The sequence below is a fragment of the Lissotriton vulgaris genome, chromosome 10 (assembly GCF_964263255.1).
Source record: "Lissotriton vulgaris chromosome 10, aLisVul1.2, whole genome shotgun sequence".
Lineage (NCBI taxonomy): Eukaryota > Metazoa > Chordata > Amphibia > Caudata > Salamandridae > Lissotriton > Lissotriton vulgaris.
In genome coordinates, this window is record NC_141698.1 from 687,409,775 (window position 1) to 687,421,839 (window position 12,065).

Below are 12,065 nucleotides of genomic sequence, written 5' to 3' on the forward strand. Positions count from 1 at the left end.
TGACAGTGCACACACCACCAACTAACGGCTGGTGGTGTCTGCCTGGTGAAAGTGGGCACTGACGGCTGGTGGTATGTGTACCTGGTGGAAGCGTGCACTGATGGCTGGTGGTGTGTGTTTGGTGAAAGTGTGCACTGACGGTTGGTGGTGTGTGCCTGGTGAATGTGTGCACCGATGGCAGGTGGTTTGTGTGAATGTTGGAAGTGTGCACTGATGGCTGTTGATGTGTATGCCTGGGGTGGAAGCGTGCACTGACAGTGCACACTTTCACCAGGCACACATCAACAACCAACGGCCGGCGGTGTATGCCTTGTGAAAGTGTGCACTGACGGCTGGTAATATGTGTGCCAAAGAGAAAGTTTTAAAGGGTGCAACGAAAAAAACAAGGTGTTTAATGATAGGGAAACTCTGGACGAGAATGATGTATTTCATCAAGGATCTATTAAAGAAGGCCGGACTGGGGCGAAGGAACCATGCCCCGGAAATACACTGCACATTCTGCTTCACATTGTGCAAAAAGACAAAAACATTACATTTTTCGAAAATAATTTAAAAAAAACAAGATAGGTGCCACCCACAACATTGTGCCAATCAAGAGCAACATTTCCTCTGCGGTTCCCAGCATGCACTGTGGTAGGATGGACTGCAGAGCACCTTCTAAGCGATCAGAAGTAGTGGACCCTGAAATTGAGTACCTTAATAAGCCAAGCAGTTACCAAACACTACGATTGAATGCTGGATTGAACAGGAGAGCTTAGGTTTGTGGCTGGAATCATCAATTGAGTTATGATCAGACCCAGTGAAACCCGGCCACTTAAAGCCCTGCCGGCACCTAAAAAACCCTGTACGGATTTAACACAGGTAAAATGAATGTGTAGCTGCCTCAAAACTATTCAAACAATAAGTATGCAAGCGCTAAGGGTTGATCTCTGTGGCTTGTGGCGCTCAAAAGTCCACACAAACATACAATTAATTGCTCATGCGCTTTCTAGTGAACCAGAAGCGCACTGACACTTGTTAAGGACAAACTTGGTGAAAGTACTATTTTAATTTCAAGGCCCTGTTTATAATTTTTTTACGTAGGTATGGAATGGTATTGTGAGTGCTCATTGTTGGTGTAATGTTACTATTTTTAAATAGCTGCACGAATGGACAGAAGCAGCAACCTATTCCGGATGGATAGCACACTAAGCTAAGGATAGATTTTTAGCTTAAGTGCTTTCGGCCCTTCCCTTTATTAGATCGGCCACTGTAAAATAAGAAACCTCATAGTTTTTTTCTATCCTACTTAAAGCCCTGATGTTTGGAAATAACAATGGTCTGCGTCCGGGTCAGTCTGCTCGGAAGTGGGCTGATTAGTAACTGCCATTGACCTCCTGCAGCGCCAACTGCTTTTTGAAACCCGGAAGCCACTTCCCCTCCCCTCTGAACACTAGTGAGTTCCAGGAAGGCACAGGCGGCAACCGGCAATGCTTTGCTAGTATTTGATAGAGATCTTAAATCACCGTGTGAGTAGGAAGGCTCAGAGCTTTGTGGCGAGAGCTCAGAGACAATCTGCCCTCAACCAAGCCCACCCCCACCCCCCCTAACCACTCACTCAAACAAAACAGAGGCTGCCGGGACCAAAAGGAAAAGCGAAGTGTGGTGGGGGGGGGGGGGGGGGGGGGAGAGAGCTGCCAGTACTGCCATGTATACTACAGTAAAGCTGGGAGTCTGTGACTTGTAAATGGCTGATAACCCGTGACCTCTCCTCGGCCCTGGGCCTGTTCACACTGCCACAGAACAACAGACATCATTAGTGTCGGTGCAAAGCGCATTGCAGGCACAGTAATTCAAGCAAGTACTGGCACTCTGAATTGGGTGACAAAATATTTTGAGGGAATGCGATAATACCAAATATGCATTAGTTCTGAGTGACCCCTGGCAGGGCTGCGGTATTGCAAGGCCCACTTACCTCCATATCCTGCTCCACTCACGGACCCTCCACATGCCGAAATGGTGAACTATAAGGTAGTGAAGCTCATTGCACTAAGCAGCAATGATCCTCCCCCGGCCCACTTAAAGTCCGAGATAGCACTAGCAGAATGATGAAAGGGTGGCAGGAATCGGATGGAAAGGGGTGAAGTGTCACTGGAAATACTGGTGTGAGAAATGGAAAGCATGTGAGAAATCAGATGGATGACAGCCGCAGAAACAAAGAGAGCCCGAGAGGAAGAGCAGAGCGAGGTAAAAGTGAGAGAAGAAGTGAGACTGCAAGAGCAAAATATAGAGATGCGAAAGGGATAATATTTAATTTTTCATCCTTACACTGAGAACTGGGGGTAAAGCTGAAGACTGATCTAGGGGAGCTGCATGGAAGAGTTATAGAGCCAGGAAGGCACAATTAACAGGTTAGGAAGGAATTTAAAAAGACAGAAAAAGGGAAAATGCGTCCGTCTTGGCGCGGGGAGAGCCTCCAGTGTCTTTGACCGTGGGAGTGCCGTGAATCGATTTCGGAGCGGGGTGGAGGAGACATAAAACAAGCATTGGCGGCCGCAAAAAAAAAAAAAACGCCCGCAAAATGAAGACGAGTGGGAGGGAAGCGCTGGCTCTAGGCATTGCGTGGGCGGGGGTTGCATTCCTTTGAAGTGTGAAGCAGGCAGGCGGCTCAGGAAGCAAATGGAAAGCGCGTGCACGGACACACATGCACTCTGCAAAATCCGCCTGGTTTAGCTTTCTGGTTTAAACCCAATAGGTCTCTCTGCGAGACCTAAAAACATTTCCTTGAAGTGTTGTCAGCATTCGCACTGTAGACAAGCCGCTCAGCAGTGCTGAATTTTGCCAAAAGGTCAATCATAAACAAAAAGACTGCATGACCAACATCCATGAACTCTAAAGCACCACTAAAATATGTTTGAAATATTTAGTTTGCAGTAACTGTCTGCTAAGAAATTCCGTTGTTACTTTTCACACATCTCTCTACTGGAAAGGAGTCAATTAAACATGGAGCCTGTTATCATCACCATTTGAGAAGTCTCGTGGAACAATATGAAGTACATTTAGCCTGTCCCTGCCATTTTATTCAGTTCATGGTAAATATCTTAATGGGTGCTGGAGGGAACTAGAATTAACTTTTGTACTCCACACTCAAATTAGCAGTAGTGATTGAGCCTTTGTAGTCCAGTAGATGGGAATAAACTACGAGGAAGGCTGTTTTTTGGGTGAAACAGAGCCTTGTTAATGTGGTTGCTTGTTGAAATGAATCACCGGGAAACCCCAGTAACAGAAACAATTGCGGTTCAAAGCACCATAAAGATGACTAATGTGTAAAGAGAATATACGAGTGTGTGCCAGGAACTGGTGACTATCAGCCTGATTCATGAAGTGAAATTGCGCCCGCAATCGCTGCGAAAACGCAAATGCGGGCGCAATTTCCGTAATCGGCATTCAACAACAAAATAGCGAATTCGCTAACACATATTTGCGAAGTCGCTAATATAATCGCAGAATCCCTGCTGCTGAGCATTAGCGAATCGGAAATTGCGACACACCACGGAATCAGCGAAAATAATAGCGAATTCGCAATAGAAAATCGCTATCGGCATTCAAGAACAATCGCAATGTGCGAAAAACCCAAAAATCGCTATTTGCACGGCGCAAAATAAGGACAACTCAAAGCAGGTGGTAACCATGAAAGGCATTGAAATTTTTTTTCAAAAAACCGTTGTCCTATCACCAACAGGGCCAGGCCTGACCAATCACACATAAGGACATTCAGCAGCAGCATTAGGCTTTCCACAATGCCAGGGATGTACATGGTGGTGAGGCGGCGAAGGCTACAGCGAGCAGCACGGAGGAGACGCATGAGGCAGGCAAGGATTTACCGGCTGCGGGTCACCTTGCTGGGCCAAACCAGAGAACAGATTTATGCAAAATACAGGCTGAATGGGGAAATGATCACCTGGCTGATACAAGAACTCGACCCGATCATGCAGCACCCAACAAGGCGAAACAATTCTGTGCCCACACATGTGCAGGTATTGTGCAGCCTGCACCTCCTGGCCTCCGGCAGTTTCCAGGGCAATGTTAGCCGCTGCTGGGGGGATATCCCAGCCCACCATGTCACGCTGCCTCCACACTTTTGTTGACGCCATGCTCAGCCAGCTCCACCGGTACATCACATTTCCCACGAGCCAACAGGAATTGGACCTCACTAAACTACAATTTTATAATGTTGCCCATTTTCCCCATGTCCTCGGCTGCATAGACTGTACCCACGTCGCCATCTGCCCACCAGCTGGCACGGAGTATATGTACCGCAACAGAAAGTGCTACCACTCCCTCAACATACAGATGGTCTGCAATGCCAAGAGCATCATCACTGACATTGTGGCCCAGTACCCAGGGAGTACCCATGACTCCTTCATCTTCAGGCACAGCGGACTCCACACACGACTGATCAGGGGAGAGTTTGGGGAAGGACACCTACTTGGTAAGTACACTTTGTCGACAATGTCACATTGCTATGAAGTAACTGCGCTGCACAGGCAATCAACATCTGCTCCTCTCATTCAGGTGACAGTGGCTACGCCCTACGGGAATACCTCCTGACCCCTTACCTCAACCCTGCCACACCTCAGCAACGGCGCTACAATGTTGCGCACATCCGGACAAGGAACTGTATTGAAAGGACATTTGGCCTGCTCAAGAGCAGGTTCCGTATACTGCACAAGACAGGTGGGGCCATGTATTACAGTCCTGCAGCGTGCTGCCGCATTGTGGCTGTCTGTGCAATGCTTCATAACATTGCTACCAAGCGGCGGATACCAGTTGACATCTCAGGCAGTGAATCTGAGGGGGACGACCGGCCACCAGCAAATGCGCACCATGCACGCGGGGAGAACCCAGCTGAAGGCCACAGACGTCGCAACCACATCACAGATAACAATTTCTAGCCCACCCCCTTCCCCCACCCCACATATCACAATTGCATGCTAAATATAATGATAACACAAGGCAAATGTATGCTTCAAAATAAATGTATTTGTTTGATTCACAACAGAAAAGGGACATGGAAAGAACTATTTACAAAAATAATACAGTATTCCAGCATACTGCATGTTATTGTGCATGGCAGGCTTATCCTCAGCCTGTGCCTGTGTCCCTGACACAATGTCAATGCTGCTTCCTGCGCACATTTCCCAGCCGCCTTTGAGGCTCCTCATCCTCATCCTGGGCAGATGGACCAGGCGTAGCCCTGGTGCTGCGCCTAGGTGGGGGGGCCTGCGTGGCAGAGTTGCTGCTCACGCTGGAGGCAGCCTCACTCCCATCGTCTCCCCCTACGACGGCCGGTACCACAGGTTGGAGCAGTGGGACCACGGCGGTGGTCAAGTGCTCCAGCACTCGGGTGATCTCCTCGCAGCACTGGACCAGCTGGTGCTGCTGGGTCATAGAGCGCCGGGAGAGCTGGGTGGTGGCATTTGCTGCCACATAATTGGAGCGACTATAGGTTGCCATCTGGCTCACCAGCTGGTGGTGGCGCCTGCGTGCAACACTGCGCTGCTTCCCCAGCGCAGCAGTATTGGCCTCCATAGCCACCGCCATGCGCTCAATGGCCGCCGTCATGCGGTCCACCCGCTGGCCGACTCCCGCCACATTGCTGCCGATCTTCTGCAGCTGGAGCTGGATGGCTCCTTGCTGCTGCGACTGCCTCTGGTGGAGACGGAGCATTCGCCGCTCCACGCTCATGCAGGCATGGAGATGCCCTTTGCCCCTCCTGCTCTTCTGCCGCTGTGTTGCGGATGTGGCTGTGCCAGATCTTGGAGGACGAGCTGCAGGTGTTGTGGCAGCTGGCGTCGCAGGTGCGGCAGGCACTGGAGGCACATTGGTGGGGGGCCTGGCCTTGGCAGGCGGTGGTCCTGCAGATTTTGCTGCAGGTAAGGTGGTGGGCCTGGCTGCTGGTGTTGGCGCAGTGGCAGGGGATGGTGGCTGGGTGGCGGGTAGGGATACCTCCTCCTGGGCCTCCTCGACGATCACCAGCCTCTCACTGTCACTGCTATCGTCTGCACCTGTGAGGGTAAGTGGATACTCATTAGGTGCATGTGACTGTCAGACGTGCAGATGTTACATGCATGCTGGGTGACATTCCCTGGATGGCTGTGGATTTGTGCGCTTAGGAACCTTTCAGGCCGCATAGTGGTACAACTACATTGTGGACATACTACGTCTCCCACAATGCCTCAGGGCATATCCTGATGCACAACATAGGCATGATTAAGGGCCAATGAGTGAGCCTATTTGGGCAGGGACGGTCATAAGGGACAGGGTCGCAGTCGCATGCCACTTACCTTGGGTGTTGTGGGTTGGGCGGGAGGAGTCCAGGGTGGTCACGCCAACACACGCCTCCCTCTCCAGGGTGTCCTCTACCTGGTCCTCCAGGGGGGTGTTGGGTGGGACAGTCGGTCCACCACCTCCGGTGCCTGATGACTCACCGAGACGCGCCGCCACCCTCTCCTTGGCACGCCCTCGGAGGTCGTACCAGCGCTTCTTGATCTCTTCCACCGACCTTGCCGCAACGCCAACTGAGTTCATGCTGGAGGCAATCCCCACCCAGATCCTCCTCTTCTCCTGTTCGGGGACCCTCCTTGAGTTTGCACCAAACAGCTGGGCGTGTTGGGCCACCACCCCTTCAATGAGGTTCTCCAACTCCGACTCGGAGAATTTCAGCTTGCGCTTTCGGCTAGCGCTGTTGCTGGGGCCGGGCAGTGGTTCTTCAGACATGGCGGGCGCAATTTCTGCCGGGTCGGGAGTCGCTATCGGCGGTTTGGCGGCTGCTTTCCGTCGTGTCGAGTCGGATGATTGCGTCACTGTGGTGTTTGGGGGTGGGATTTGGCAGCTTCCTGGTTGTGATGTCATCACGGTGCTCGTAATGTGTAATCCCGTATTTCCGGATCCCGCGATAATGCGACACGCAATCCCGATCGCACGGGATTGCGTGTCGCAATCCCGTGCGATCGGGATTGCGTGTCGCAATCCCGTGCGATCGGGATTGCGTGTCGCAATCCCGATCGCTGGTGGCCGGAAATTGCAATTTTTCTGCGTTTTTTGTAGGTCGCTAACGGCTTTTGCGCCCGCGTGCGAGTCGCTATTTTTTCCCTGAAAAATACATGAATGCCGTTTTGCGTTTTCTCAATAGCGAGTCGCTATTATTCGCTATTAGGGACACGCAAAACGGCCCGTACATGAATCAGGCTGTATGTCATTAGCAATCTGCAGATGTTCTTTGTACCTCTTTCCGTACTTGTGCAGGTCACTTCAGTATGGGTGACTCTCCCTGCGCCCACATTCGATCTTTTCAGTTTATGGTGGTGCAGAGGTCTGTTTCCTTTGATGAGGTGTATGCAAATGTATGCATTTCCCTTATAGTTGTTGCCTTTATTTCTAATCAGGAGCAGATGTCCTGAGAATCAGCAATGAATACACAAATTAAAATCCTCTGATTGAGTATGCAGCGTATCAACGAAGTGTTTAATACTCAAGCCCTGTGAAGATGTTTGGAATTCTTGTGGTTCCCATATTTTCATCTTTTGCTTACAAGCTGATGACTTATTTTGAGAGTGTGAAACTTTCACTCGCGTTGTACAGACTGAGAGGCAAATTTGAAAACAAAATGTGTGATGTCAAGAACCGTTGGTGTTTTGTCAACACACTGTGCTTTAGGCCAACTGCTTTACGGTAATGACAGAACTGATGGCAGTTGCCAATGTTGGACATTGTCAAAGAAGTAGGAAAGAACTTGACGTGCCAAACATATTATTATATATTGTATTGTATTCCCAGATCAAAGATAAACAGGGGTTTTAAGGGATTATCTGGTGTCATTCATTTCTGAAGATTAAGGTCACTGCCTTCGGTTACCACGGGTGATTTCGTGACAAGTTTGGTGGAGGTATGCATTTAAGTGCATTATGAAAATTAAAATGTGACGACAAAAGCTAGTGGCCTGTGAGTTTAACAGTTACACTCTAATTTAACCTTGCAAGGAAGATAATGACGGAGGGGCATATTAGCCAGAACCTCGTTAAAATTATCGTCGTTTTAGCGGCAGGGAACTGCCGCTAAAACGGCGACAATTTTAACGAGGTTCTTGCTAATATGCCCCGCAGTTTTTTTATTTTCTGTGTTAGATGGCACATTCTTTTCTTTGCCTTTCGTTTACCTGCTTCACTGGTAAGTATGCAGTTTTGTGTATTAATGGGCATTTTATAATTTTGTAATATCGCAATCTCTTTTTATATCCGCAGGAATGAATGCTGCTGTCCGTGCAGTTGTGCGCATGGGAATTTACGTAGAAGCCAAAGTGTACTTCATATATGAGGTGAGTTTTCTGGGTTCGAAGTTGGTTGCTTCTACGCTTGATTTCTGTTTTACGTCATTTTTAAAGTAAACATAGAAAACTAGATGGTATTTTTAAACGTGTTTAAATGTACGTCCAGCACTCACGTTTGACTTTTTTCACATGGTTCGTGTTAATGTTGCTCTAAAATGCAAAATATATATATACATATTTTTTACTAAATGTGTAGCGTGATTTTAGGCTTCTCTCTTAGTTGCTTTCTGATGTGTATTTTATTAATTTATAATTCAGTGCCTAACAAGGGTTACTAACTATTATCATTTGACTCTTTGAGTACTGAGAGCAAGCAGGCACAATCGTCACAGGGCGTAGTTTTGGGGGCAAGAGATCAGACTCCAACTATCACCCCACAGACTAATTATGCTATGGTCAACCCAGTGCTTGTCTTTATGGAAAATAAAGTGCTTTTAATCTCAAAGTAAAGTCAATAGAGCACAGTTTCATGGAAATTAATACAGGTTGCAGAATGCTGCTTTCTATAGCGAGGTGCTGCTTTCCTGGTAATTGTCCTCTTTTCCTGCTAAAGCCAATATTCTGGATATCACTGCCTCTGTCTTTCTAAGAGTCTAGGTGAGATAAGCCCCAAGTACAGCTCGTTTAAATGTTCTTACTGGTTCAATAGGCAGCTCAGTTCAACAGATTATAATTCCTTGATCACTTAAATATTTATCTGTAGCTAGGCGGGTGAAGTGGCCAACACCTCTTCGCCCTCTTGTATCCCGGCAGGCTAAGCCCCACAGTCTACCAGCAAGAATGCTTTCAACAGTCCTGGTGTGCATGGGATGCAGCCACACCATCCCTCCTTTACAGCTTGTATTATTTGATGAGGGTCCACAGTCTTTCTGGGTGGCATCAGAAGACAGATCGAGGAGGCACGTCTTTGTGAATGTGCCCACCTCAGCAGTAATGGCTGTCGAAGTAGACTTCTGGCAGACACTCATCAGAGATAGTTGTGGCCTTCAGGTTGGATCTTTTGAGGGTGATTTCATGACACTAATAGTTCCTGGTCATGCTGACTTTTCCCTCATTGATGACACAATTATTTACCCTTTATTAGCGATGCCAGCAACTGAAGATCAAACATGTGGCGGGCTGCGCGGTGATATGCTTCTGGCATAAACGTGACACAGTTCTCGCCATGAACTGCACAAAGAGGTCTGGGAGACTGATGTTCAGCACAAGGCCTCTTCTGGTACCCTGGCCTGGAGCATCAGCTTTTCTGGGATTCTCCTGACCTAGAATACACACAAATCTTTCCTCCTGGACAGTGTGTCCTCCTGCAGGGCCATGCACACCCATTTTCTCTCTTAGTAATTAGGCAGGCTTCTAGGCAGGCCCTCACCTCTTCTAGTAGAAAGCGTTGACTTTAGGTGATGTCTCCTCCTCTCTAGTAGACTGCTTGTCATGGAAGACTCCAGCCATGGTTACACAGCAAATATTTGTGCTCTCTGTGGGCACTCTGGCTCATATGTATTAAATATCACATTTGCGAATACGAAGAAATCGCTATTTGCAAATCACAAATTGGAGTGTATTTAATTTGCTAATTACTGAAGACCCCATGTACCCTTTTTCATGACCAGTTGGGTGGGATATATTGACCCAGGCTTTAGTCCACTGTATTCCAAAACACTGAGAATCAATGAAGGGCATTAAAAACAGTGACAGCATTTGAGATGTCATCAGTGATGTCACTGACCATGTCATAAGTTATTTAATATGTGACGTTATAACAGTGCATTGCGAGGGCGTAAGTTATAGTTAGCTCATGTAACTACAACTGCTGAAATGTGAGCCTAACTATAACATCCCTGTATCCTTTGTTTTTTTCAGCGAATTATATATATCTTGATATATATATATATATATATTCACTGAAAAAGCCATAGGTTTCACACACGTTATAGTTAAAAATTAGCATTTAAAAAACTTTAGAAATTCACTGAAAAAACATAGGTTTCACGTTTCACACATGTTATAGTTAGCTGGACATTTCACTCATACAAAACCATTGAAATTCCCCCGTTATAGTTAACTATAACTCGCGCGCCCGCAATGCACTGCTGATGACGTCACATATTACATCACTCATGACATGGTCAGTGACATCACTCATGACATCACTGATGACATCTCAAATGACATCACTCATGACATCATCCTTGTGAAAGAGTGGCAGACCTCCTCTCAGAGTAATATAACCCTTGACACACACATTCAAAAATAGAAACTAAAATTTTCAAAAAAATGAGATACCAATACCAGTTACAACAACCTATTCAGTAATTTCACCATCTACATACACATCCACTCATTCAGCAACAGTTCTATATAGTCACTCATACAAGTACTCACTCATCATATGTACTCATACATCACTTCGTCAGTTACGGTTGCTCCCTCCTGCCCCTGCTCTCTCCTGCCTCAAGCTGGGTATCGTTTGGCAGCTCTGCTGCTGATCACAGAGATCGTCCTTTGCTGCATTATTTGTTTACTTTACACCTTGTATTGGCCTGCCTGAGATCGTGTGCCCGTGTTTGTTGTCCTTTGCTGCATTATTTGTTTATTTTACACCTTGTTTTGGCCTGCCTGAGATCGTGTGCCCGTGCTTGTTGTCCTTTGCTGCATTATTTGTTTATTGTACACCTTGTTTTGGCCTGCCTGAGATCGTGTGCCCGTGTTTGTTGTCCATTGCTCCATTATTTGTTTATTTGTTCTCCTGCATTAGCTGCTCCCTGCATTGGCATTGTGTGGCCGCCCGCGTAGTTATTTGATCGGTTTCACCCGACCCGGTCGGCGCTTCCGCCCCAGCCGCCATTGCTGTTGTTGTTGTTGTTGGCCAGAGCCCGCCCCCTCCACCACGCACCCGCCTCCCAGCTGCTCCTCCCTCGCCCCTCCCCCCTCCCACTTATGACAGATGCTCTTGCGTGCAGCGTACACGCGCAGCGTTCGCGCCCCAGTCGCGCCGAAGGTGCGCCAAAGGTAAGCCCGTCTACGCCCGTCCGCGCCTGGACCGCGCCCAGCACCAGACCCCCTGGCCCTCGTCCCACCCAACCCTCCCGCATTACATACGACGCCTCCACCCTCCTAGCCCTAAACACCGGCCGCTTCCCCAACTGCGTCCAAGCCGATCCTAGACACACCCATGGACCCTTCTCTTGCAACTCCTGCAAGTTCGACGGCACCAAGAACAACGCCTCATCCTCGAACACAAAACAGTTATCTGACCCCAACCACCTAAAATGCATCCTGCTCAACACCCGCTCGGTCCACAGGCACGCCATCGACCTCTGGAATCTACTAGACACCATCTCTCCGGACGTCGCCTTCCTAACAGAAACTTGGATGAACGCCTCTTCAGCCCCAGACATCACCATTGCCATCCCGGAAGGCTACAAGATCATCCGTAATGACCGCGCCGACCAAACTGGAGGAGGCATCGCTATCGTCCACAAGAATTCCATACGCAACTCTACCAGCTCAGACATCAACCTCGCTACCGCCGAACACCTTCACTTCCAGATCCACACCGACCCCAAGACCACACTCAGAGGCACCTTCCTCTACCGGCCTCCAGGACCCCGTGCCCAATTTAGTGACGACATCACTGACTTTATCACCCCACACGCCCTCCCCTCCGAGGAATACATCCTATTGGGAGACCTCAACT

The 12,065-nt window shown here is 48.4% G+C and overlaps 1 protein-coding gene across 4 annotated transcripts in view; it reads left to right on the forward strand.

Moving 5' to 3' along the window:
- PFKP (phosphofructokinase, platelet) overlaps nt 1-12,065 on the forward strand; it is a 332,348-nt gene that overhangs the window by 33,343 nt on the left and 286,940 nt on the right. For all 4 annotated transcript variants that reach the window (XM_086941516.1, XM_086941517.1, XM_086941518.1 and 1 more), the window contains exon 2: nt 8,283-8,356. In XM_086941516.1, coding sequence (XP_086797642.1) covers nt 8,283-8,356 — 74 coding nt within the window. The remainder of the gene's footprint in view (nt 1-8,282; nt 8,357-12,065) is intronic.